At 50.3% G+C, this 27261-nt stretch overlaps 2 protein-coding genes and 1 pseudogene across 11 annotated transcripts in view; 2 read left to right on the top strand and 1 right to left on the bottom strand.

The window, feature by feature from the left end:
• The window catches only part of MARCHF2 (membrane associated ring-CH-type finger 2), a 33672-nt gene extending 13837 nt beyond the window's left edge, over positions 1–19835 (top strand). For all 7 annotated transcript variants that reach the window (XM_086862854.1, XM_023943078.2, XM_023943081.2 and 4 more), the window contains exons 3-5: positions 2331–2526; positions 14137–14346; positions 16983–19835. In XM_086862854.1, the coding sequence (XP_086718980.1) occupies positions 2331–2526; positions 14137–14346; positions 16983–17141 (565 nt within the window). In that variant the 3' untranslated portion in view covers positions 17142–19835. The remainder of the gene's footprint in view (positions 1–2330; positions 2527–14136; positions 14347–16982) is intronic.
• Positions 8528–25000, bottom strand: LOC111940408 (E3 ubiquitin-protein ligase TRIM7-like). Of its 3 annotated transcripts, none has more exons than XM_086862859.1 (4): positions 24462–24578; positions 23723–23834; positions 9624–9776; positions 8528–9535 (listed from the first exon to the last, which is right to left on the bottom strand). In XM_086862859.1, the coding sequence occupies exons 1-4, from the start codon at positions 24472–24474 to the stop codon at positions 9355–9357; spliced, it is 459 nt and encodes a 152-aa protein (XP_086718985.1). In that variant the 5' UTR covers positions 24475–24578; the 3' UTR covers positions 8528–9354. The 3 variants fall into 3 exon arrangements, 2 of the variants coding, with proteins under 2 accessions (XP_086718985.1, XP_086718983.1); XR_015279205.1 differs by lacking the exons at positions 8528–9535; positions 9624–9776 and adding exons at positions 21574–21680; positions 24684–25000 and having other exon boundaries at positions 21968–23834; positions 24462–24579; XM_086862857.1 differs by lacking the exons at positions 8528–9535; positions 9624–9776 and adding an exon at positions 24684–25000 and having other exon boundaries at positions 21413–23834; positions 24462–24579.
• The window catches only part of LOC147649317 (butyrophilin subfamily 1 member A1-like), a 25728-nt pseudogene continuing 22297 nt past the window's right edge, over positions 23831–27261 (top strand). Inside the window, exon 1 of the transcript XR_015279206.1 lies at positions 23831–27214. The product of XR_015279206.1 is annotated as a butyrophilin subfamily 1 member A1-like (transcript). The remainder of the gene's footprint in view (positions 27215–27261) is intronic.

Raw genomic sequence — 27261 nt, 5'->3', positions numbered from 1 at the left:
GTAATGCTCTGGAAATAGGAAACTTCTCAAACAGGAAGAGAACGGATGAAATATCTTACAGATGCTTTTCTTAGGAAATGCAGATGCTTAGAGCTCTGGAGGCTCTCTGTGTCACTAGGGTTCTGTGTACGGGCTGTTCTGGTACAGCATTTTATGTCAATAAATGTTACAGAATCATCAAATAATTTGAATTGGAACAAAATTCCATAGCATGCCTGCTCTAGCCTCCTTTTAGAGCAAGCCTGCTCAGAGTCTTGTCTGATGTAGTTTCCAGGATTTCTGAGGAGGAAGATTCCACCACCTCCCCAGACTCCTGTTGCACCTTTAGCAGGGATTGTCTTGGCTGAAGAAGTCCCCTCAGTAAAAGGCATGCAAAAAGGAGGAGAGAAAATGGGTTAGCGGTTCACCAGTGATGTTTGGCAGAGAGAAGGGAATGGTTTACATTGGGTGTAATTTGCTTCACAGTCCCAAATATGAGTAAAAGTCCAACTGGGATGAAACCAGCTAAATATTGAACTGAAAGTGGTAGAGATCTCCTGTGGCCCACAGAGAGGAATCTTGCTTCTCCTTTAGCGAGCTGACATGCACTTCCTTGCTGGCTCTTCTCTTTCCTTCATGTCCCACTAACCGTTTTCCCCAGTGTGCTCATTTTCCTTCAACTGTGCTTCCATGCCTCACTCTTGCTTTCTGTGCAGACTAATTGAAGCGGTGCTGCTTGCTTTTGAAGATTGCTAAGTGCTTGCTCTGACTGTTGTGTTGCAATTCCACAAACTTCTGCAGTCAGGAAGGGTTTTTTGAAGTCAAAATAGCAGTGGAGTGTGAACTATGATATGGGTTCAGTGTGGCTTTTGTTCTGTCAGCGGTATCTAGAAAAATGTGATACCTGATACTGCTCACCTGGATTTCAAGAGGACCTACAATAGGGTCTTTGAAATAAACCTGTTCCTTTTTCACCTTCTCTCACTCCCCCAAATCTGGGCAGCTTTGGATGTAAGAGGAAAACTGTGTGTAAGAAAAGGCTATCTGGAAGGTGGGAAGTAAGATACTAGTGAGGGCCTGGTTCCCATGGTCCAGGAAAGTCAGTCCTGCCCTGGGCCTCTGCTCTCCACCATTTTATTCTTAAATGATTTCAGTGATTGATGAACGCTGAAGAGATGAATTGAACTACTGAGAACAGCAAACTTTGGTGTCCAGAGCCATCTAGGGCTTCCTAGGGATCCTCATCATGGGGCTGGTGTATGTCGCACAGGGCTGCTAAGAAACCTGTGCCTTGGGATGCCAGCTGGGATGCTCCATCCCTGTAAGTGTTCCAGGCCAGGTTGGCTGGGACTTTGAGCAAGCTGGTCTAGTGAAAGGTGTAGCACTAATTGTTCACAGTCAGTGGTGCCAGCTGAAGGTGTGAGGAGTATCTTGGGAACAGATGGATGTTTTGAGTGTGATGAGCAGCTCAGGCCTCCTGCAGGTAAGGTTTCAAGTGTCTCTGAAAGTGTTTGTTACTTTCTTTGGTGGGTATCTCTGAGTCCGTGAGATTCTGTAGCTGGAAGCTGTGGCCAAGGAGGTGTTGTTCCTGTAGTACCAAAGCATTTCTGCAGCCACCAAGGCTGAATACTGCAGAGCAGTTGTTTCTCTGCAGAGGGTGTGCCCATGGGATGCTGGAGAGCTACTGTGCAGTGATGGGCAGAGGGTTTGTATGCTGGAGACCTTGGTCTGGGTGCCTGCTTGCTGTGAAATTTGTTATGTTCTTGGAGAGATGAGCTTCCAGGGTCAGTTCAGTTATGTCTTGACATAATGCTGTTCCATGTGCAGTTCCTGCTCAGCCTAGGCTGCAGAGCCAAGGTAGGCTGAGAGTGGGTAGGTGATCTGGTAAATGTGACCTGATTGCCAGCCTCTTGAGTGGCTGCAGGTGGCTGGGGCATACTGTGACTACTGTGGGTCATTTGGCTTTGCTTTGGGCTTCTGGATTTGCATGAGTGCTTCAGACTTGGTGTTGGGTCCAGTATTAGCCCCTACCCACTGTGAGCAGAACAGAAGACTGTGGAATATGAACTGCAGTCACTTCTGGGGCCAGCTGAGCTGGCCAGGCTGATGTGCCATCTTCTCTTGTTGTTACGGGTCTTCCAGATTTTAAATTATCTAAATTGTCCTGGGCACCTCCATGGTCCCCTGAGGCTGGTTTCTTGCCTGCAGCAGGCTCCTGGCTTGCTGTGCCACACACTGCCTGCTGTTCATGTGTCTTTCTGGGACTTGGTGGGACCAGACCCTGTGGCTGTGTTGTTCTGCCTGCTCTGACTGTGATTTCATTCTGTTTGTCTCTTGTTCTGCCTCTTTAGTGATGGTCCCATCTGTCGAATCTGTCATGAAGGTGGAAATGGGGAGGGACTGCTTTCCCCATGTGACTGCACAGGAACACTGGGCACCGTGCACAAGAGCTGCCTGGAAAAATGGTTATCCTCCTCCAACACAAGTTACTGTGAGCTCTGCCACACAGAATTTGTTGTAGAAAGAAGACCAAGACCCTTGACAGAGGTACCATTTTCTTTCTGTTTCATTTTTATTTCCATATAATTTGAGAGAAAATGTCTAATTGCCCTACTGTTGTAATTCCTGCTGTCTCCTCCTCCTTGCAGTACCTTTGTACTCACAAAGAAGAGTTTATTTGGAGAGATCAAATCCCTTGTCAGACCAAGGGATGTAGTTGCAAACATGCAGTAGTGGTGTTTGGGGCAGCTCCTACCTGTGACCTGCCCACGTGCCACCTTCCAGTGGCAAGCACTGTGCTTGTGGCTGTGCTTTAATGCCTGAGCATCAAAATGCAGATGTCACAATATGACTACTGAAATATAAAGTTCTCATAAATATTCTCTTTATTTGCTGCTGATTTTAATCTTATCTCAGTGTTGGATTAGTGCAGCTCTCTTGCATGTGCCTTCCTTGTCATGTTCTGTTCTGAAAAGTGAGATGTGGTGATACTGTTTGTAAAAGACCTGTCTTCCCATGACTAATACTGATGTGTACTTCAAAGCCTTTAGGCCTTGCTCCTTCTTCCTGCTCTATGCTCTTCCCAGTTGAAGGAGAAAACAGGACAGGACTCAGCTGGTCATGTTCCTCTTTGTATTGGCCATAGGGAGATCAGTCCATCAGCCTCCCAGAGCTGGAACATACAGCACAGGCTCTGGCTGGTGGGTTGGTTTTTTTAGTTCTGGCTACAAAAGCAGCATGGACCAGGCCATTGTCTTACCTCAGGGTTTGAGTGTACATCCCCGGAAGAGGAATAAGTAAACCAGTGGGGTACAATACAAAAGGCTTAAGGATTTGTTTTAGAAGATTGGTTTAATATGTCTGCAATTGTGTGAGCTCTCCTGTGTCAGCTTGGCTTGGGGTTTCCTTCAACACACACTGTGTGACTGGAGAGAAGTGTTGCTCTGCAGCTGGGCATTTACAGTTAACAATTCTGGGAGCCCCACATTCCTGCAGTCATCAGCAGTGGAAGGTCTGGGAGCTGATTCTTAGCAATAGACCCCTGTTACCTGTCAGCTGTTGGAGATTTGTTGCTGCCTGCCACCAGAGTGTGTGTGGAGGCAGGGTTATTTTCAGATTTGTAGTGGTGACTGCTTTTGTTCACTCTCTCCTTCCCCCTACCCCATCAGTTGAGCAAAACTGAGTTGCAATTGGAATTCTAAGTTGCTTTTCACATTTCTGTTTCCATTCCCATCAGTTCCAGAGGTTGCTTCTTTTCTCTTCCCGCCTTCTTCTGGAAACAATATTTGTCCCCTCCTCCTTTCCACAGTCTCCAGCTCTTTTTCTCACACTCTCATGTCCTCCTAGTGAACCTTGGAGTGGAGGAGGGTCCACCAACTGGGGAAGCATTCAAGCTTCAGTTTGCAAAATGGATATTAAGTTTTAATGACTGTTTAACTTACAGCTGAGTGTGGTGGACTTGACAGTTCCTAACAGGAGGAGGCTTTAGCCTACAGTGCTAACCCAAACCATGTATCTAGCACAGTAATTTGTATGAGCAGTACCTCAGTGGTTACTGCTGTTGGGGTCTTACTGCTTCTCTCCTAGCTGCTCAAACATATAAATGGCACTTTGGCCAGTATCTCTCAAATGGTTGTTTCAGAGGTTGCAAAACACTGCTTCAAAACATTTAGGAAGGGCTGTATCTTGGCTTTGAGAACACAGTGCAGGCAAGCCCAGGGGCAGTGATCTTGTTAAGGCTTATGCAGGCCAAGCTGTGAGTACAAGTCTCAGATGTTTTAGCTGAAGAGCTGGTAAAATATTCCTGTCCAGAAGCAAACACATGGGAGTGTGTTTAGCCATCTTTCACAATGCTGTGGCACCTCATAACAAGCATAGGCTTAGAAAACAGCACACTGAAATAAGAGCCAGTGTGTATTGGAGCTTTTCCTGTGACACCGACTCTGTGCCTCCATCTGGCATGAGGAGCTTGGTGGGAGAGTGGGACAGAAAAGTCTTGTCTGTACTCCAGTGTGGGTGAATGAGCATTCTAGGATAATCAATTTTAATTCCTGTTGAAATTTGTGAAAAGCCCTTCTGGACTAGAGCCTGTAAGGAGTATGGTAATCAACAAAGAAATTGTGAGTGCTGAGAAGTGGTGGGTGGGCAGCATTTAATAAACTCAAACATAGGAGAACTGCCACTGTGATTTCAGAGAGGAATGGTCTCCTTGAGCCATTACTGCCAGCTGGCAAAGGCTTTGGGATTCCAGTGATTTGTTACTTTAGGGACTGTCTGTGAGCAGACTGGAGGGGATTATGTACTCTGTTGTGGTGTCTGCTGGGGAACAGCTTGCCTGAAGTGCCTTAGGCTGGTAAGCACCTGATCAAAAGTTAGCAGGTAGGTGGTGGGAGTGATCCCTGCTGCAGAGCAGAGCCTAACATGCAGCTTTCCTTCATGGTACAGCCCCAAAGCAGTTCCCTTGCTAGCAGCTCAGGGCAGTGACGTTTTCCCTGGCTTGGAAAGCAGCACATAGCCTGGCTTAATACAGCTCATGGCAGCAGGATGCTCTTGCCCCTCTTTCAGGCCAGAAGGTTGAAAAGAGGCTGGATCCCAGGCGATGGAGTGTGGTGGGTGCAGTTATCAGCAGTGTGTGCTGTGGCTGCAGCACTCCAGTGTGCTGGGGCCCTGCACAGCACCTTCAGCTCGTCAGCCCATGTGCTCTGTGCCTGGCACACCACGGCTGGAGGGCTCCTGCTAGAGCAAAATGGCTCACCTGGCTGGAAAGACCACCTGGTTTTGTTTTATTACTTCCACTGTGCTATAAATGCTCTGATTCTTGCCTGGAGTCTGAAGAAAGTGACCTGGAGTTCAGTTTCTCATTTTCCTTGGGAGCTACTTCAGCCACTCTGAGCTCCTGAACCACTTCAGTCTGTGCTGGGCAGAGGCAATGACAGTGAGTATACTTCATCCCGTGAGATTTGCCAGGGCTTAGAGGTCAACTGACCAAGTGTGACCACTTTGGGAAGCTCTGGCTGGTAGCAGAGGCTCTGCCCTTAGTGCAGAGCCCTTTGGAAGGAGCTGATAACCCCTTGGCCAGCTGGCTGGCACTTTCCATTAATAGTCTGCCTGCAGTCTGGTGCAATCTCATCCTCATATCAGGTTGGGTTGCAGCCCTTCACCAAATACTTTTGGGAAACGTCATCTCCAGGTTGTTCATCTTTTTCTGAGAAGAGGGCTGGGGAAGGAGGCTGCTTAGTAATTTAAAAATGTCGCAGTTCCCACAGCTGCCTTATCTGGGAAGTTCTCTGCCTCTTGATTGTGAGGAGGGGTGGGGAGTGTTTTGAAACTTTGGGGGAAATGATGTTTGTAGTGAGTGTGCTGTTGAGGAGCCCTGCTAACAATCCACTGCTCACCAAGTGAAGCTATGAAATCAAAATAGAAATTAAGAGCAGAGGATAAATGGGTGGAGACTAGGACTAGGGATGATGCAGGAGCATGCTGCATGGCAGAAGGGTCTGTTCCATGTATGAAAGGCTATCTAAGCATTCTAGCTCTCTTTCACTGTCACCTGCCTGCAAGGGAATTTGATAGCATGGTACCTGCTGCTGCTGGCCTCTGAGGAGAAAGCAGCTCTTGCACGAGGTTCTGCCATGTGCTGCCTTTCCAGCCTAGGGAAACTTAGAGCTGGCCATAGTGGCTGTGGCAGTCACTGGTCAGCACAGCTGATCTCTGGGAAGGGACCATCAGCTTCATTAAGAACTGGCTTTGTCCTTGTGTTTTTGAGATCCTGCAGAAGGAGAGGGCCTGAGGCTGATTTTGGGCTGCAGGAGACATTTTGGTGAGTGCTAGGGGTACATGGCCAAGTTGAAATGCTTCTGTGTAAACTTCCTGATTTCTTGGAAGTCAGGAAATGTCATGACCAAAATTGCCTTAGTTTTTACTTCAGGCCTCTTGTCTATTTGTGTTACAGTGTGGTCTTCATTGTCACAGGCTGTGTCTTCCAGAAGCAGTGCACGGATGGAAGATGGTCACTAGCTGTGTTAATCCTGCTTTGATAATCCTGCTGTGTCCCTGCTCACCAAGACCAAACTATTAATTTTCTCATGAGCTTCTCTGGGGTTCTTATTACTGTGACATCCAAGCACTTCACAAACAGTAATTGAATTTTTCAGCCCCCTTTACAGAGGAAAGGTGTCAACTTAGTCCAGTATGGATTAAAGATAATTTGTTAATAGAATTGTATTTTTGTTTTCTTTAAGCAGCCATTGATTTATGTTGCGGTCTGTTCAGTGTAAAAACAGTAACAATGTGTTGAGCAGTGTGTCTGCTCTCTGAACCCAGAGTAGGGAACTCATCTGAGCCCAGAGCCACCTCTGGTAACCACAGGCTGGCCCATGGGTGTGGGGGAAATAACTCCTGCAGTTCAGCCTAGCTGAGCTATTTTTTAACTAAGAATCTGGTCAAAAAACTAAAAAAAAACCAAAAACATGAAAGGCTTTTGAAAACTGTCAGGCTGTGAGATTACTGGGCTGAGTGGGGACATGTTTTTGGGGGCATGTTTTGACCACCTGCAGGTGGAGATGGAGAATTAACCTGCAGCCCTGGGCGCAGAGTTTTGTAGCCAGAGGTGCAGGATGCTGCTGCCTTTGCTGTGAGAGGACAGAATTGCTTCTGCTTGGGTCTGAAGTGGTCTCCAGTACAAGACCAGCATTCTTGAGTGAGGAGCATGTCCCCAGCAGAGAACAAAATGGCCAAGCCTTGGAAGAGGGATAGTTTTCCAATACTTGATTTTCCTATATGATTGTTAATTTAATGGACTTCCATATGTTTACAGGGAAAGTGATCTGACTCTGAGACACTCTAGCCAGCATGGCTGGCATAGTCAAAAAAGGCAAAATACTTACTGTGTTCCCTGGAAGATTTTGGCATTTGATATTTAAATGAAGTGTTTCAAGTGTAAGTTGCAGCAGACACAGCTTTCCTGGTGGAAGTACTTTCCTCTTTGTTCTAGTAATATGCACAGGGAATGCCTAGTTACTGCCCAGGATTCTTCTTCAGGGAGTATCTCTACCTTTGCTGTCCAGAGGATGGTAGACGGAGGAGCACAGGCCTTTGGACCTGAAGGATTGCTGCAGCCTAGACAGCTCTTTCTCCAAGGCCACAGGTGGTTATACAGTTCTCTAGGCATGACTGAGTTTATTTGTTCTAATGTTTTATGCCTTAAATGTGTCTCAGCCAGACCTTGTTCTTTGAAGTCCTATGTGGTGTAGGGAGAGAAGGGAATACCTCTTGTGATCAATTAATTCCTGCCTCCTTAGAAGGCTAAGTTAGGATGTGTCAACTTGTCTGGAGCAGCCTGCCTCTTCGTGGCTGTAGGAGAACCAGGACAAGTGGTCTTGCAGGCAACTTGTGTATGAGTCAAAATATTGCCTCCCGTACTTCTGTCCTTAATGTTCTCCCTTCCACATAAACTCTTCTCTTTGGTCTAGGGCAAAATCCATCACAAACCTATTTTCTGTTGCAAAGTAGTCTTCCTGCTGGAGATACTTTATCCTTTGGTATTTCAGGAAGAACTGCATGGATGGAGGCATTTGGAAGTGTTTTGGATGTGTTGTGTATTTCCAGAAAGCTTTACCAAGGGTGACAGTGGGACTGTGTTTCTAGAGCCACAAGCCCTTCTGCACACCTCCTGCCCTTCTCCCTGGCTGCAGCTGACTGCCCACAGAGGGGGAGGTGGGTGTGTGGGTTAGTCTGTATTGGTGTACCTGAGCGCACTCCTGCCCGTTTTTATTTTCCCAGGTTACCAGCAAAAGTATTTCCTTTCCATGGCTGCCATGTTTTGTATGTTTTGCTGTGGCACCCATCCTCTCATTTCTCTGTTCAGTTCATTAACTGCTTGTATAGTGTTTTAGCTTCAAGGTAGTGTTAATTTTGTCCCCTCTGAATGATTCTCAGTGGGCTGAAGAGAAGCACCACCTTGGCAGGCTAAAGACTCCTGTTTGGGCCATCTGCCCCTGCTGTGAGCCAGCTTTGATTTCAGAGGGTCAAGTCTGTGCAGACCAGCGCAGGTCTCTGCGGAAATGTCCTGGGCTTGCAGGTCAGGCAGGTGTCAGAGCAGCAGCTGTTTAGTCCCAGCAAAGATCACTCCATACTCTAGAGGAAGGGTGTATTTTTGTTCACACATCATGTAAATACCAGGGAGAGGAGCCAGGAGGTTTCAGGTCTCTGCTCTGAGAGAGGACACAAACTGCAGAGACCAAAGGCTGTGGCTTTGCTGAAATTACTGGGAAGTTGAAAATGAACACACCCTCATGGTGGAAGCTAACAAGTATAATGCAGGACTTGATCATAATGCTTCTGCAAGCATTTAATACCTTTGCTAAGGCAAAACTCATTTAAGACATCTCACTAATTCAAAAAAAGATTTCTCTGGTGAATCAGTCATTGTTGGAGCAGTCCAGCCACACCTTCTATTTCCCTGTTTCTGTCCTTGCAAGCAAATCTTGTCAGGGAGTCCCAAGAAAATTCTGCTTCCATGTCTTTAGTGCTGATGTTTTCCAGCAATGTGTGTTTTAACAACTTAATTTATAAATGGGCTGCTTTAGTGATTCTGGTGTGCTCCTGTGCCTCCTCAAAACAGCTCCTCCTTCCAAGGGGCTGTGGTGTTCAGGAACCTGACAGTTTTTTGCTCCTACTGTTTTTCTTGGAGTTCATGGTGCAATTTTTTTAAAGATGATTACATTTCAGTGATTGCTAATACTTTTGATTTGCTCAAACTGGATATTTTTTGTGAGTGGATTATTTTTTTTGTCTCTTGAAAGTACAACTTTCAAACACAATGTCACATGCAACAAAATGTCTTTGAAATTCTCTGAGGAGCTGCTTAACTGTGGGTCACACTAGAGTAGGGGACACCTCCCATGGGTCTATCATGTGAAGTCCTTCTGCTTCGTCTCCTGAGTCTCCTGCACCTCTGTGGCTGTGGGAAGCACTGCAGAGATGTCCCTGGAGATGCTGGTCACAGGTCCACCATGAGATCCTCTTGGTGCTTCTCTGTGCAGTCCCGGACACTGCTCTGCATAAAGCAATGGTCTGTTTGGGGCCAAAATGAGAAATACTTCACCCCTGCAACCTTGGTACTCACCAGCACTAGTCTTCCTTACCTGTCCATCTTTACCACTTTGTCCAGCCCTGGCTGTGGCTGTGTTGTGCTCATCCAGAAGACCAGTGAGCTTTCTCTGAGGTACAGCTGCTGGCAGTGCTGTGATCCTGTATTGGCGCATGTTGTGGTGTGGCATTTGCCATGGTGCCACCAGCTGTGGAAGCACATGCTGCTCTGGAGGAAACTGTCTCAGTGACCTGCAGCACTGCTTGGGTCTGTTCTCTCCTGTCCACCATTTCTAGTGCTCCTGAATCTCTTGGGTCAGCTCAGAGCCCTGTACTTCCTAGCAGCTGAGGCTGTAGGGAAAGCTTTCATGCCCATACAAGGAGAGATTTGGTTTGTAGAGGTTTTTGGAGCATTGGTAGTTGCGGAAAGGCGGATGAGGAGGGGGAGCTTTGTGCTGCAGCATTTAACAACTTGCAGGGCTAGGGGCATTTCTGGGTCTTGGCTTCCTGAATTCTGGGTACTCTGTCAGAAAACATCCCTTCCCACCTTGGTGAAGGAAATAGGACCATACTGCTAGGGCTGCCTATGGAGCTTGATGGCCTGCACAAAGGTTTTGGTGCAGGCTCAGAGAAGGGATGTGAGAGTTGGTCATCTGAAGTTGCTCATCTGTATTTTTTTGATTCAACACATTTCTCAGGACGGGGACGGGCTAATAGTGCTGTTGTGACCAAGTTTATGTAGTTTTTTTCTGGCTTTTATAGTCAGGCACCATGTTAGCAGTGGAAGGAAAATCAACAGGCACCTGAGAAGCCATAGGGTAATTGTTTGGTGGGCAGAAAGCATGTGGGATGTTTTGTAATGCAGCCAAATACTTTTGTGGTGCTGTGGCTTGACAACATGCTGTAGCAGTGAAACACACAGGGAACTCTGGCAGGGTCAGCTGGTGAGACTGGCAAGTCACACTGGTTCTGACTCATGCCCACTAGAGCGAGTGGTCCAGCTGCACAGCAGGGAGAGATAGGAGCATGTGCTGGCTGGAGAGTGCTGGTCCCTCCAGTGCCGTGCTGACCTGAGTGCTGCGTGGGGTGTGCTTGTGAAATGGGCTGACACCGCATGGCCGTGGACATTTAGCCACACAAGGGTAAGTCAGCTGTAACAATCAATGAAAACTAATTTTTAAAACACCCATTTACAAGCCCCCAGACAGACTGCAAGGTGCTGAGTGCTGCTGGGAGAGTCCCTCTTCTGTCCACTCCCCTAGGTGCCAAGGGGCAGAGTGCAGCCCAGCTTTGAGATATTTGGAGCAGCAGGTGCTGGGATGGACAGGCTGAGAGACTGTTTTGATATGCTTTGAGTTCTGCTTTTGGCTTCCAGAGGAAGCCAAAATGATGATGTCCTGGTGCCTTTTACTGCCTACTCCCCTCCTGCTTTTCATCACCTGGGCTTACCAATCTTCTTGGCTTCATGGGCACTGCAGCACCCAAAGCTCAGCTTCTTATCATCCCATAGTCCTGGTGTGGCTCTAAGAAATGAGCTCCCTTCCACAACCCTGCTGATCCCAGTATCTGGAAAAGCCTCAGGATCGTGCTGGAGGACAAAGAAGTATGGTTGTACCCAGAATTCTGTCACACAAGCAGAGAGAAGTTGTTTCAAGCAGGATCTAGGACTCAGCTCATAGCCCAGTTGGCAGCAAGTAGCCACCTCTGCCTCCTTCCTTTCAGTCTCAGGCATTATTGCAGTGTGGAAGCTGCTGTAAGAAGACCAACTTGTGCTTTTGTTGTTTTCCCATGCTTACTTGTTAGTTTTCCCTAGAAAAAGTGTTTAATCTGCCTGACTACTTTATGGATTGTTTGCAAAATTTATTTAAAGTCCCATATGCACCAGTGTGTTGCTGTGTCAGAAATGCTGCACCCTTAGAGTGGCTTATTGTGTTCTATTTTGTTACTGTGTCAGTGCATACTGGCTAAGTAAATCAACTACTTCAAAAGGAAATTAATTTGCTTCCTGCCTTTGTATGTTTGTCTCCCATCTTGGGGAGGAGGAAGGAGTTTCAAAAGTCACAAGGAATATAAATAAAGATGTAGTAAAATACCTATCTGCCTGAGCTTCAAAAAATGCTCAAAAGTGCCCCAGTATGTCCTGTTGCAGTGAATGGGGTGCTCTGGGCTTGCTGCTAGAGGGAACTTTGTCCAGATGGGGTCATTTGACACTCCTTCTGAGTGTTGTGTCACTAGACAGCCGTGTCATGCTTGGACTGGAGAGAACCTGGCACGTGGCTGGGTTTGAGTGCTGAGGCTGCCCAGGAGGTGCTGTGTATGGGAGCAGCTTTCCTGTGCCAGTGAGTTGCTGTCCACCCTCACTTCCTCCCAGGACTGCTCAGACTGCATGTGTGGTCTTTATTATCCCCATGCAGCTCATCACACTGATTCCTCTGCAGAGCCATACAAGGGGGCGACCTGCAGATCTGCCTCCCTTTTCCCATCTCCTACCCAAATGACAGTTCTGCCTGCTCTGAAAGCTGCCAGGTGGAGAAGGACATGGTAGTGCTGGTCAGCAGCGGCTGAACACAAGCCAGATGGCCAAGGAGGCCAATGACACCTGATCTATACAAGGCATACTGTGGCCAGCAGGACCAAGGCTGTGACCATCTCCCTGTGGTGGGCACTGGTGAGGCCCCACCTCAAATCCTGGGGTGGCCCCTTAGTCCAAGAGTGTCCAGAGAAGGGCAACAGCTGGGGAGGGATCTGGAGCACCAGGAGCAGCTGTGGGGGTTCAGCCTGGAGGAGGCTCAGAGGGGGCCTTCTGGCTCTGCACAACTCCCTGACAGGAAAATGCAGCCAAGTGGGGGTCAGGCTCTGCTCCCACGGAACAAGGGACAGGATGAGAGGAAAAGGCCTCGAGGTGTGCCAGGAGAGGTTTAGGTTGGATATTGGGAAAATTTCTTCATCGAAAAGGTTGTCAGGCATTGGAACAGGCTGCCAGGACAGTCATGGAGCCACCATCCCTTGAAGTGTTCAAAAAATGTGTGGATGACTTTGAGGGCATGGTTTGGAGGTGGTTCCGGGTTGATGGTTGGACTTGATGACCTTGAAAGTCTTTTCCAGTCTTAATGATTCTGTGGTTCTTTGAGATTTTCTTCTGGCTGACTGCCCATCAGTTCATGCTCCCAAATGGATTTAGAATCAATGGAAGTTCCTTGACTGTTACCACAGACAGCAAGTGTTCAGATGATTCCGGTCACATCCCTAAAATACTGTGGGTATGAGTCCTCCCAGCTGAAATTCCTGGCCAGGCTCATACCTGTCACTGCAGCATCCTCTCCTCTGCTCATGGCCAGCTCAGTGTCCCGTCCCAGATGTTGCAGAACCTCTGTGACTCTAACCAGCCCAGTTCCCACCTATTCCATGCCCAGGTTTGCCTGCTCCCCCTTCTCTTACCCATTTCCACAAAAGTTAGCTTTTCTTCCAGTCCCATTCTTGCCCTCTTGCTCTGTCTCACTGAACATCCCTGCTGCAGTTAAATCTGCATGTACCTATGTGCCACCTGCCCTGCTTCCCTCTGGGCCTGCTCTCTCTGCGTGCCTCTGGCCAGCCATGTCCTCAGGTTGCCTGTGCTGAGGCCTTACTAATTTCTTGCATACCTACCGCCACCACTTCCATATTGCTCCTTAAATGGTGGTTTGGAGTAGGAAAGGAGCTTTGTGTGTGGAGTTCCCAGATGGGTCCCTTCCCAAGCTGTCTGTTCCAAAGCAGGCCCCATACTCCAAGTCTGGAGTACTGGATTGGCCTGACAGCCCAGAACCCGATAGTCTCTTCCCTGCGCTGCCTGTGCCTTTTCAGTCATCTTTGTGAGGAAATGAAGGAAGAATCTGCAGGCCAGCACATACAGATTCCAGTAAGGATGTGCTGTAATAGTTTGGTATGTTTAGGAACCACAGCTTCTTGCTATTCTAAAAAAGGAAATGAAAGGCTGAAAATAGCATAATCCCAGGAAAACAGAACAATTGCTGTTGCTGAAGTTAAGTATCTAAACCTGCACTGAAAGCAAGTCAGGATTCCCAAAAGAAGGAAACATTTGGGGATTTCCTGTGAAACTCTAAAATGCTCTGATTCTCCCAAAAGAACCCGAGGGCTAGATTTGGGACAGATGCTCTTACAGCTTGGCCTTGCTGCAGACCCTAGTGCCCCTGTTTCCCACAGCCCCTTCACCAGTTTAAGAGTCCTGGGTCTGTTTCTGTTAAACCTCAGTCCAAGACCTGTCAGATCCGTATTAAGCTAGGCTTTACTGAAATGACATCCTGCAGTGCCTGTTCCTCACTACTTCACTACAGAAGCCCAGGAGCTTCTGTATTCATGACTGCCTTCCCCTGTACACGTTCTTCAGCTGTTTCTTCCATTTCCCTTTTTAGTTGTTAAACCTAGACTTGACACTCTCTGGTTCCATTTTGGAGAAGGTTTCTGTGGGTCAGGCAGGTTCACCCAGACTGCACGGTGCAGGTGAGAGCTCTGCCCACCTGCTGTATGCACTGCCTGTCCCAGACTGATGCCCTTCTCCCATCCTTCCCGCAGTGGCTGAAGGACCCTGGGCCCCGCAATGAGAAGAGGACCCTGTTCTGTGACATGGTGTGTTTCCTGTTCATCACTCCACTGGCGGCCATCTCGGGCTGGCTGTGTCTGCGTGGGGCCCAGGACCACTTGCAATTCAACAGCCGACTGGAGGCCATCGGACTCATAGCACTCACTATAGCACTTTTCACCATCTACGTCCTTTGGACACTGGTAAGTGCCAGCTGCTAGGGTGCTAGGTTCCTGCTCAGACAGGAGCTGGAAGTACTGGCTCACACCTCATCAGTGCCACCTGCTATTTCTGCCTCCCTGTGTGACAACACCTTGGGCTCTTCCACTTGAAAGTATCTTCGTGTGTAAGCTGCTAAAGTTGTTGCTGAGAATGGAAAATCACTTCCTGGTCATCTGCTTTCCAGACTGTCACAGTGTTCCCCAAGTGTCACGTATCTGGCACAGATGTGCTGGAGCTGGGATGGGGCTGGGGCTGGGTGGGAAGGGCTTGGGACTGGGTCAGGCAGTGGCCCATCTGTGGTTCAAGAAGAAACAAACTGGGCGGTGCAGAGGAAAAGTAAAATTTGGAATACATTTGACTCCTAAATAATTTACCACCATATCCATCTGTGCTTTTGCTGCTCAGCACAGAGTGGCTGTGCCCAGCTGGCATGCAGACTGGCCTTGGAGGGGGTCTCTGGCCACAACTAAACAAAATCCTACACAGTATTTTTAAGGTCTGTAGAAGGAGCTCTCTGGCTCTGGGGAATACTCTGGCTTCTCTGATGCTGGGTTGTGTAGTTGGCCCTAAGTCAATGCTTGGTAGCCAGCTCACCCTGGCCCATTGCAGCATGGGGGGCACTGGGGATTGCTGAGAACTTGCACTTGAGCCAGTCTGGGTGTTGAATTGATCTGTGCTGGGAGAGAGCTTCCTGCTGATGCCTTGTTTGGCATCTCTGGATGTGCTGAATTAGGGGATGAGGAGTTTATAGCTTGCAGGGAGCCAAGAAGAGCAGGACAGGGAATGTGGGTTTGGGTGTGGCACAAGCAGAGGATCAGTGGGGCTGCCTGACCCCTCTCCAGGGCCCCGGGGCTGCCAGGCCAGGGACTTCCCTCTGTTTCCCATTCACTTTTTTTTTTCTTGTGTTGCTGAGTGGACTTCTGGGTTTCTATCTTGATTTTGGCTCTCCTGTTACAAGCCCTGTGTGTGCTCATGCCCTTTCAATGCCCTTTTCCAACTGCTTGCAGGGAAATACCATTTTGGGAAGTGAAGAAGTGCACTTGATGCAGGAGAAATAGTGGGACCCCAAAAAGCTGGCAGCCCTGTAATAGATACAGCAATTCCCCAGTCCATTTCCTTGTTGTCTCCCGTTCCAATTTCTCAGAGTAACCCCTTCCTCTGGGGCTGGACATTCCTTACAAGTCTCCTCCACCGACCTGGGAGCCAGGGCAGGTATTGCAGCAGCCCATGCTCTGGGGACAAGAGTGCCTGAGGGCAAAGCTGGAGCCACTCCGTGCATGGGAGCCATGGAGGAAGATGCTGTGTGTTCCTGCATGAAGCTTGTTTCTGTAGGAAGCCAAGCTAAAATTGGAAACGTTTAGAGGAAGTGTTACATCTTCTCTGTCTCAGGATCAGTGGGGGGGAGCTGGAAACCTGGAGGAAGTGGAAAAATGTTTGTGCAGTAACAAGTCCTTACTAAAATGGCTCTAATTCTACTGTGCTTCACTTTTCCTGGAGCAGAGGAAGACATTAGGTGAAGCCCCTTTATTCATATTCATATTCAGCTCATTCAACCCTGGGCTTTGCAGTACAAGGGGCTGATGCGTGGGAGGAGGTTCATGGCTGTAACCAGTGTGAGGGTTGTGAGAGAGGCTGTAGCCAAGCCTGCAGCATCTTCGTGAGGAGCAGGAGCCTTCCGTGAGGGTTCCGCCATCAGCTCCCCATTCTCTGAACTCTGGGACTGTTTGTCAGTGAACAGTCTTATTGCCACAGTCCCTCTGCAGCAGGAAGGAGGGGTGTGCACAGCTCAGTAAGCTCAGCTACCTCAGTGCCACAATGACACAGCTTCATTTCTTATAAAATATGTCACAGACCCATCCAGAAGTAATAGTTTTACTGAGTTTTCTGTGTCAGATGCACTTCCTGGTATGTCCTAGTTGCCAACTAAATGCTTCCTGTAAGAAAGCCTGATTTAGATCAGTGGCTGACTGGATTCTGTATTTAAGCTGAGCTTGAAGCTCCCCTCGCAGGGCTGCTCTGAAACTGCAGGGCCAGCTCCTTCCTCTGCTGGGCCGCTCTGGGTCCCTCTGGCCTTTGCATCCTCTCCGTCCCCCTCCGGGTAAGCAAGTCTCCCTGGCCACATTGTTATCAGGAAAAAACGAGTCCAGCTGCTGTCCTCTTGTTTCAGACAAAGGAGGGAAGGGTTTTGTGCAGGTCGAAGAAGGTTCCTTGGGATCTGTGAGATGGGAGGAGGCTGGTTGGATTCAGACCCTTTTTTTGCTCACCCAGCATGCCGGCTGCAGCCTGAGGCTGCATGAGTTATAGCTCATTCCCACCAGATTCCACCAGTCTGGACCTAAACCCAGCTGAGCCAACCCCGTTCCACTCTGCTGGTGCTGCCCAGAAGGCCCCTTTGTCTGTGCCCCACTCAACCTGGTGTCACCAGGAAGGGATTCATTGCTTGTCAGAGGCTGGGGACGTGGAGTGCCCCAAACTGAGCCGAGGTCAGTGCTGTCTCCCTTGCCTCGGGATAAGAGGTCCCCAGAGGCAGAGGGGTGCTGGCATTGGGCTGTCCCTGTGTGTGCTCCGTCACGAGTGGCAGGGGTTGGTGACAGAGCGCCGCGTTCTCGCCCGCCAGGTCTCGTTCCGCTACCACTGCCAGCTGTACTCGGAGTGGCGAAGGACCAACCAGAAAGTCCGCCTGATGATCCCAGCCTCGCGGAGCCCTCACCCCATGCCCCACTCCCTCCTCTCCGCCAAGCTCATGAAGAAGACCGCGGATGAGACCACTGTCTGAGCCATCCCGCAGCCGGCCAAGGTGGAGGGTTGAGTGTCCCCACAGGCCCAGGGAATGTGGCTGCTGTGGGGGCACTGGAAAACAATCATCCCACCCAAAGGGACTCTGTGCTCAGCACATGCTTTAGACCTTGGCAAAGAGACGCATAATCAACATCTGTGTGTGAAATGGCCCAAAAGAGCCTGATGGCAGAAAATGCCTGTCTGCAGGGACACTTTCCTATAACGAAATACCATATGTGGAAAACATCTCCCTCTCTCTCTCTCTATATATATCTATACATAATATTATTTTTTAATGGCCATGCATATTGTGTTTCAATCCTTTAGTGTTGATGTTCTAAGCTTCAGGATAGAAGCTGGTAACCTGATCTCATTCAGAGGTTAAATCAATGCCTTTTCTCCAAATGAGCATATGAAGAACACTTTTCATCAACCATTCTTGAAAGTCCCCTTCTCCTTTGCACTAAATTGGTTTTGATATACTGCAGCAGCCTTCCTGTTACTCTTTGGTCTCTTTTGTGGTGTTCTGTCCTTTCTAGAAAGTTGAGTGTTTTTAATAATTATTATAATCCCAGAAGGAGTAAAATGACGTAATACCGAATGGAGACATTTTGTATTGTAAAGTACTGTAATTTTGAGAATTTCAAAATCAGTTTCAGAATGAGAGAATCTTTTCCGGTGCAGACATGATCTCACCAAATGCTTTCCTTGAGATCCTGGCTCATCCCCAGGACTCCGATGCACTCAGCCCTTGGTCTGTCTGGCAAAGGTAGATGGAGGATGCAAGGGTGGGGAGAGATGGCTCCATACGAGCTAAACCCACCATTGCCTTTTGCTTTGAAAAGATTGAGAAAGGAGCTTTTCTGAACCCAGAAGGTGGGAGTTGGAGTCTCTGTTTGCTGATGTCCTTTTGCCACCTTGAGGCTGGACCTCCCGTAGCATCAGTTTCACACGTACCTTAGGGGACAGGCCATGCCCTGCAGTGCTGGCAGGATGCAGGTGCTCTTGGCTGTCTCTGCGCTTTATTTGCACATTCCAGAGGAGCTGCTGGGATTGGATTTATCCCTGGTAGCGCTGCCTGCCTGTTGTATCCTCTAGTGAAACTCCCCCAGTTTGCTGATTCCCAGAGAACAGGCTCTGTGTCCCTTGTCCTGTGGGGCCAGTGTTCCTCCTCCTCCTTTCACCTGCATTTCCAGCACATGCAGCTCTCAAAGCCCTCTGTCTTGGAGTGCCCCCTCTGCCAAGAGTCCCCCTGGTTTGGCTTTGGTCCTTGCCTCTGCCATCTCCTCACCCTGCCAGACAGTGCTTGTACCTGGTGCTGAGCTTTCCTGAGCCTCCTGAGTGGCACAGGCTGTGAGGATGCTGGCAGTGACACTGCATTTCCAAGTGCTCCAGAGGTGTGTGCAGCTGCTTTGCTGGAGCCTGGGCTCTGGCTCCATGGTGGTGAGGGTAGAGAGCAGGCAGGAGGCAGGTTCTGAGGGGCCTGTGTGGTGGTCATGCACTATGTCCCTGTGCCCCTTTGCTGAAAGCAAGTGGATCAGTGCAATGCCCTGCAAGATGGACATCTGTAATTTCCTGAATTCAAAGCACCTCCTCCTCCTTTCTAGCTGCAAAGCAGGATGTGTTTCCTTATGTGTTCCCTCACCCTGAACTGGAAGTTACTGGTGGCCTGAGCAGCAGCGACCTGTGTGCCATCTTCCCCAACAGGATTGCTCAGCCCTGGGCCCTGGTCTCTGTCTCCTCACCTCTTATCTCCTCTCCCGGGGTTCTGGTGCAGCTTGGGGATACCCTGATACATCTTGCAGCAGCCTCTCTGTGCCCTGGGGGCTGCTCTGAACTAGTCTCTCTTTCAAGTGTGAGGGGCTGGTGTGACTGCGGGGTTAATGTCCTCTGCTACAGCCAGGCTTCACATCTCCACTCCCCTTTCTTAGTCAGCCACCCGACTGTCCCTTCCCTTCTTCCACATACTCATGGGTGTCTGCCCTTTTCCAAGTCATGCACTCATGCAGGGATTACTCTGCTCCTGGTACTCTTGGTGGAGAAGCTGCTGCAGCCCAGCTCCAGTCCCAGTCCTTGCTCCAGTCCCATTCCATTCCCACACAGGCGCTCCCTGCTCTGCACACCCCTTCCATGGCAGCAGGCTCTGCACCACTGCTCTGTGCCTTGTCCTGGGTGTCCCTTCCTTCAGCCCCTTCCCAACAGCCCCCTTGTCACCAGGACATCACCAGTGAAGAAAAATGGGGGAGGGGAGATGGTTAAACCTTCCCAGCCCTGGCTGCCTCCCAGGAGCTTGGCCCCACAGTGCACCAAATTCTGGCAGGTGATGAGGAATGCTCTCTCCCACAGTACATCCTCAGGCTAAGGACTTAATGGAGCCAGTATTCCAGTTAAGAAACCCACTGTCAATCCAAAAATGCAACTGTGAAAGCCAGAAGCCCCTGGCTGAGGCAGTGGGGGCCCAGCCCTGTGTGGCTGTGGCTGCACTCAGCATCCTTGGCTTTATTGTCATTGCAAATAATGGGAGTTGTTGCATGTGCCCCTGTAAGATCTAATAGTGACTCTTTGAGTCTTGTCCTCCTTCCCAGAGGAGATGTTCAGCTCATGGATGTGGGCAATCGGTGTCTGATCCACCAATTCCAGTGCATTCTGGGGAAACGGGCTGTGCAATGATGTAAATAAAAGTGCGACAAACTTTGGGCTGTTGTGTTGTTATTGGAGGAAGCCAGGGTTGCCTCCCTGAGAGCACCCTGGTACCTCCTGCCTGGGGCAGCTGCCTTGGCCAGCCCCCAGGGCCCCAGCAGAAGGTTTCAAAGTTGGACAAAACTCAGGGCTTTTGTCATTTCTGGGCAGTTCCCTGTCAGTGTACAGAAGCTTGCGATAATGTTTGGGCCAAGTCAAGAGTCCTTTGGCCCCTGGCCGGGCCGGGGATGTGTTTGGGGCTGCATGGGGAAACCCTGGTGCTGCCATGATGCCGCCCCACAGAGGCTCCTGATGCTGCTCCTGTGAGTTATGTGACCCACGCCTGCCCACCACCCTCCAGCCCAGCCCCTTGCTCCAGGGCTGTGGGAGATGTGGACATGTCTGCAAACCCACGCTCTTGCTTGGATCATGGTGGGGTGTGTCCAGCTGTGTTCAAGTGCATCTGAGTCTGAGCTGTGTCTGTGTTCATGCTGGGTCCAGGCTGTGTCTGAGCTGTGCCCAAGTGTGCAAAAGCTGCTGGCAGCTAGCTGCAGGGCAGGAGCCTTGCTCTGAGTGCTCACTACCAACTGGCTCTGAGAGTCATCCAGGGCCAGCACCATGGCAGGGGCTGTAGAGCATGGAACCTTAGGGCAGAGACTTGGGCAGCCATCGTTTCCTGTTCTGTGGGGCAGTGAGGAGGCCCAGCATCCCCTGCAACCTTGGCCCCCGGCCCTGGATCTGTGTTGCAAAGCTGGTCACACCATACTTGTAGTGAGGGGTTGGAAATTGTGAAGCTGCTCATTTAAAGTGCCACTCAAAGCACTGCAACCAAAGTTGGATGCATTTCCAAGGCCCTGGACAAGGCTTTAGCCTTGGGCAAGACCTTGGATGAGTTTCCTGGGTAAGCTGTCAAATCAAGGGTTTTCTGGACTTGTTTATCTTTAAAAAAAAAAAAAAAAAAAAGTTTTAAAAAAAGGGAGTGCCCTGGTTGGCTCAGCCAGTCCTTTAAAATAAAACTGTGATGCCACACAGCAATCTGGCAGGGTGGGGGGAGAGAAAAAGCAGGATCTGCAATAGCAGTAAGTGTAAAAGGAGCAGATGTCCCAGAGAAAGGGGGCAATGGGGAAAAGGAAACAGTTTCATGGGAAGGGTGTTCAGTCACAGTTGCATGGCTGATGTGCCAAATCCAGGCAAGCTTTGTTTGGAGCATGTCGACAGACCAATGCTGAGAAGAGCATGTTCATTGGGGTGCCCCCACTGCCCAGTTCTGCAGCCTTTTTCTGTGGAAAAAGGAGGGTTCCAGGGGTCTGATCACACCCTCCTGTGGACCAAGGGCTTTGGGAGCTTGGGAGTTGCTCTGTGGCCTCCATGTCCAGGCACCAGTTGAGAAGGCAGCAGTCACTGCTGTGATGTGCTGTCCCCACTCCTGGCCCCCACTGTCATCCCAAAACCACTCAGAGCCCATGTGAGTCCAGCCTTGCTCAAGGACCCTGGTGTTCCTTAAGCCTTCCTACCTACCCCTTGTGGCTCTGGCATGCAGAGATCTCTAGCACATGAGAGCTGAATTTAAACTCTCCTGAGTCTTTGCGGTGCAATTCTGCATGAAATTGTTTATTTCTCACACAAATGCTGCAATTACACAACTCAGCTCCCAGAGAGCTGATTTTTCAAAATTACATTTTTGAGGGGCATATCAAAAAGGAAACACAAAAAAGCACAAAGTCCGCCTCCTCCAAACCACAAAATTCCAGTGAGGAAGTTCCCAGACACCAATCTGTTGAAAACCCAACTTTTCTCCAGTCTGAGGGACTGAGCTGGCTTTCAGAAAGGATTTTCTTCTTGGTTGAGGTAGGTGTCCCTAAATACACAGCACAAGTCTTTTGGGGTGTTTTGCATTACAAAAGACAAAATACAGAACTAAGTATCTGCTGTCTCCTTATACCAGCCTTCTGCTGTGAACCTCTGTCATGGTGTAACCCCAGCTGACAACACTGCATAGTCACACACCACCCTCCAAGGAGGATGGGGGAGGGGGGGAGGAAAAAAACCTTTCTATTTGAAGTAAAAACAGTATAATAATTGAGACAAAGTAGTACATAATAATCATAATGATAATAATAATTGTAATGAAAAAAAAATACAAACCCCAAGAGGAACAAGTGATGCCCAGTACAGTTGCTCACCACCCACTGATCTGTGCCCAGCCTGTCCCCCAGCAGTGATTGGCCCCTTCCAGGCAGCTCCCCCAGTTCACACACTGGGCAAGACATCCTGTGGTGTGGAATATCCCTCTGGACAGTTCAGGTCAGCTGTCCTGGCTGAGCTTCTCCCGGCTTCTTGTGCAGCTCCTTGCTGGCTGAGCATGACACACTGAAAAGTTCTTGGCTTGGGTAAACACCACATGACTGATGGTTTGGTTGTTGCTGTCAATATTATTGTCACCCTAAATCCTAAACGCAGCACTGTGTGAGCTACTAAGAGAAAAGTTAACTCTATCCCAAGCAAAACCAAGACAGTCTGAGGCTTCTGCCCATGGAGAGTAGGAAGTACCTCACGGAACAGAGATCCCTGGGTTTCCCTAGTCTTGGTGCTACCACAGTGGAAGAGGCTTAGGGGGCAGATACCTGGGCTTGACCCAGTGGTGCAGCTCCTTGCAGCTCCTGGAGTAGAGAAGGAAGACCAATACTGCTGCCTGTGTCCTGATGCCACCACAACAGTGACAACTGAGGTGGCACTAAAGAAGGTCCAACCAGAAAAGTGTTTGGAGATGAAATCTAGGCTGGACCCAGGCAATGTCCCCCTTCATCTACATCCACCTTCTCCTCTCCTAAGGATAGAATCTAGGAGGATCCTGTGAGGTGGGACCTTGATGGGGCAAGATCAGCAAATGGCAGATCTGTGGGAGTTGCCTCTCCTGTGGATTTCAGACACAGCTCAGCACTGAGCTTTCCTTTCTGGGCTGCCCATAACTAATGCTCCTGCACTGCTACCAGTGCTCTGCTGCAAGAAATGTGCTTGGTGCACATCAGGCAAGGAGAGGCTCTGGGTGCGTGGGGAAGATAAGTGTTATCATGAGTATCCAGCTGTGTTTGGGGTTTTTTAACTTAATTGAAAAAAGCCAGAGGCAGGGCACTACTCCAGCACCCTTGGAGGAGCTGGACTTTGCTATATTTTCCAAGGCCTCGTACAGAGCAGCTCTGCAGTGCCCTGGCACTCAGTGGTGGTCCCTCCCATGGGAACACCAGGCACCAAGCTCCTCCCTGCACCGGGTCTCTGTGCTCCCTGTTGTCCCTGCAGTCCCAGCTGAGGGGTGGGGGACTGAAGGAGGCTGTTTTGGCATCCAGCTCCATGACCTGCCAGTCCTCCCCTTGGTGGCCAGAGGATCCATATGAGGAGAAGCCAGCAGGATGCACGACCCTCCCAGCACCAATCTCAAGGTGATGACATTCGCCTTTCCAATCTCTCCCCTTCCCCCCCAATTTCCCTCCCTGTCAGGGGCACAGCTTGAGCCATGAGTCCATCCCCACCCAGAGCCACGGGCGCAGCCTCTCCCCAGCACATGAGGCCAAGCAGAAAGCAAAGATTGGGGCTTCACTCTCAGCATCAGCAAAAGTCACCTGCTTGTCTGTGAAGTCCAGGCAGACCTGGATGGCCCTGGGGTGGCAGGTAAGGTGCAGGGGGGTCCAGTCAGGATCACTGAAAGCATAGTACTGTCCAAACCACTGCCCCACAGCCCAGATCCCCTCCTGGGGAGTAAAACTGAGGACCCCCTTCCTCTTGACAGACTCCTGGGCCACTCCCACGGCCCACCAGTCCCCTGCCTTGACCACCTCCACCTCCCAGCAGTGTCTCCCCGCAGCAAAGCCCTGGCTGCCCAGCACACATGGCTCCGTGTCAAACCTCTCCGGGTTGTTTGGCAGCAAGGTCCACTCATCCCCCCGTCCAACCCCTCGCTGGTCACTGGCCAGAATGAGGAAGGCATTGGCGGTGTCTGGGTCCAGAGTCACATCAGCTGGGGACAGAGGAGGAGAAGCTGCTCAGAACAGGCAGCCTTGGGGCTGCACCCACCCCAGCAAGAGAAGGGACAGGATGAGTTTCTTTTCCCTGCAGTGTGAAAACTCCCCCCTAACTGGACTGTCCCTGGCTCCCTGCTGCCCCAATCCTGTCCTTGCCCCAGGGGCCTGCACACATCCTGGCCAAGAAGACCTCAGTTTCCTGGAGGAGGAGGCACCTGAGTGGGTGGGTGCACACCTGAAGTACAGCCACCTGGACCTGAGCTGGGGTGTCTCTGGTGCTGAAAGAGGAGAACAGGCAGGTCAGGGCACAAACCACTGCCAACCATGGTAGATGTTACTCCGAGACCCATTACCCATGGCCCCAAATCCACGTCTCTTTCTGTGAGCAATGGAGAGGGCCAAGGATGTCAGCTCAGGAGCCTTTGGTGCTGGAGCTGGGTCTACAGAGAAGCACCAAGAGTTCAGCTGGGAGTATTGCAGCCACCAAGTCCCAGCCCATGAAAAGTCTACTCTGGGGACAAGATCCAGTGTTTTGACCTCCAATAGTTGTCCCACAGCAAAAGCAGGATGCATTTTCTTCTCAACAGAGAAAGAAATTCCTTCCTCCCCTTCTGAAAACTCACCTCTTCCACTCATGTCCTCCACCTCATCAATCAGGGTCTCACTTTCTCCGTCCTGGATGCCAGCACATCAATCCAGCACACCACAGTCAATCAGCAGGAGAGGAAACAGGATTCACTTCTGAAAGTGGGAATTGCAAGACACAAGGGCTGAAGATGATAAAGCAGAGAAGAAATGATGGAACGGTCACAGCATTCAGCACTTTTTAGACAGCCGGTACTCACCTGTTCAGCCTGCAGGTTGGCTCCAGGAAAGCAGGTTTGGAATGGTTTGGAAGGTCTTCAGTCTGCTCCCCACTCCTCTGATCCCCTCATCTGCTCAGGGCTGGACTGAGCTTGCCCAGTATTTCCAGTTTGTGTGAGCAGGGCACAGTCCAGAGGGCTGGATGGCCTGGAGAACAGAGCTGGGAGTCTGTCTGGGTACCACCCCACTGAGCTTCTACCTCCCCTCCTCTGGGCAATGACCTGCTATGCCCTGAAGCTGCCAGCCCACGTGGGACCTCATCCAACACCTCATCCAATTTGGCAATTCCTCCTGTTCCTGCAGTGCCCAGTCCTGTTTACATCACAGGGTCTACTGCTTCTCTGCTCCCTTGGCCCAGCTGCAGGTGGGTGATAAGAGCCCCTGAGTGCTGGAGGAGTCTGTATCTCCCTGTGCAGGTCGCTCAGAGACCTCCTGGGCCACGGCACCACAGGTATCTCCAGCCCTTTGGGATGGCACCTGGGGACACCAGATGCAGAGCAGTGGCCCATGCTCTGCATGTCAAGGTTGCATTCTGTGAAAAGGGGAAGTCTGGCTCCTGTCCTGGCTGTTTGCCCAGTTTTGTCCTGCTGCATGGGTTCATAGTGGAGATGTTTGCAGGGCATGTGCCACCTTGACTGCTCAACTGGTAAATGGCATGTGCTGGGCTTTGTATTTCACCACCTCTCTGTTCTCCAGGCAACTCTTCATGTGTCGAGGGATGATGGCCTTATTCCCAGTCCCAGGGAACACAAGGCATTCCACTCTTCTGTGTCACATCACTCTGGAAGGCACCAGCTGAGCACAAATAAAGCAGAATGCAAGGGCAGCTGCTGCCAGGTGGCTTTGTAGACACCTGTGTGAACCCTCTACCTGCCTGAAATCCCTGCCTGGAGCTTGGCTGCCTTGGCCAAGCTCACTGACTAGTTCCACTTTACCCATGACCAGCTCCTTTTGCACCTTTTTGGTTTGTCTGATGCCTTGTCCTCCCCAAGTCCTTCCACTCCACATGGTTTTAGTACTCACATCCTTCCCTTGGCACACACAATTGTCTGGGACACCCAGATTTGCACACCTACGCAGGCTGGATTTCCCTGGAGCCATGCCCATGGAATTGTGATCCCATCAGTAAGTTAAGTTACAAGGTTCAATTATTACACTTCTTTCTGCTATCTTTTGTTGTTGTTGGCGGTTAGGATTTTTCCTTTTTTTTCTCTCAGTGAGTTTTCTCCCATTTATTGCTAAGAGACAATAGCGACCGATACTTAAGAGACACAAAGGATGTGGCGGAGGAGAAGGGGGAGGAGTGCAGCTGGCTGCTAAGGCAGCTGAGGGCATTCTCTTGGGAAGGGCAGAGATCTGGTCTAGCAGGAAGGGGCTATCTTCTACTCTCTCGCTATCGACATCAGAGGCAGGCTGCGGTCACCGTGGGGAGAATTCGCCACCACTGCGGGATGCTGTCTCCTGCTTCCTCCTACCGTGCGTGAAACTCCGCTCCTGAGGGCAGCCTTTGTATTGGGACCTTATTAACATCTGCCTCACCAAACAAAGGACCCTCACCATCTACTCGGGTGCCTCAGGGGAAACCCCGGGATCCCCAAGACCCCTCTGCCTCCACAGGAGCCTCTCCAAGTGGTGTTCCAGAGCCAGGCGGCTCCTGCCCAGCCCTGCCACTTCTCTGCCACTGCTCCGGGTTTTCACTACACTGAGAGGAATGACGGGTTTGTATTTACAAACAAGCTGTGGGTCTGCTGATAAGATAAAACTTTCACTGAGAGATAACAGAAACAATGGGATGGATTCCACTGAAGGATGAAAAAGACACTGAGGAAACACTACGAATTCCACAAGAGTTCAGAATTAAGAAGAGGGTTATGCACTGGGGAAGGGGGGGGGGGGGGGGGTTTCTCAGATATTAGGCTTTCCAGGGAGTCTGTACCTCTCAAGTCCCTCAGCCCATGGGGAAAGAGAGAAGGGACAAGCGGCAAGGAATTAGGATAAAAAGGAGGCTGCGCCCTCGAAAAATTTGAGAGACCCCAGGGGAATGCCCCATGGCCTCTCCCTTTATTCGAATAAAGAAAAAAGGACTCCTCTGTCTCCTTTTTGGACATAAACCTCTGGTGTTTGTGGATTAATTTTCCAGACAACTGTAACCCAGCACCCCTGCCTGCCTGGACGCTCCTCAGCTCATGCTACAACTGTGGAGTTTCTGTTACATTTAATTTCCTCCTCTGGAGTTTGCTCATCCCTGCAGCTCCAGCTGCCGCTCCATGGTTCCTGCTGCAGCCCGTTTTGGCCATTGCTGTGTGGAGAGGCGGCCGAGCTCGCGCCACAGCGCCCCCTGCAGGCGCAGGGGAATCATCGCACCTGCCCTGCCCGGCCGGGAGCCAACAGCGCCCCTGCTGGCTGTGAGCGGAACTGCACCAACAGGGAAAGTGGCCGCGAGAAGGCCGGGACCGGGTCTGAGGTTCTGGCTGGGACCGGGTCTGTGGTTCTGGCCGGGACCGGGTCTGAGGTTCTGGCTGGGACCGGGTCTGTGGTTCTGGCCGGGACCGGGTCTGA

This window comes from Cyanistes caeruleus, chromosome 25 (assembly GCF_971803275.1).
Source record: "Cyanistes caeruleus chromosome 25, bCyaCae1.hap1.1, whole genome shotgun sequence".
NCBI classification, from domain to species: domain Eukaryota; kingdom Metazoa; phylum Chordata; class Aves; order Passeriformes; family Paridae; genus Cyanistes; species Cyanistes caeruleus.
Note: the sequence above shows the minus strand (reverse complement) of the source record. Positions and strands in the feature narration are given on the sequence as shown.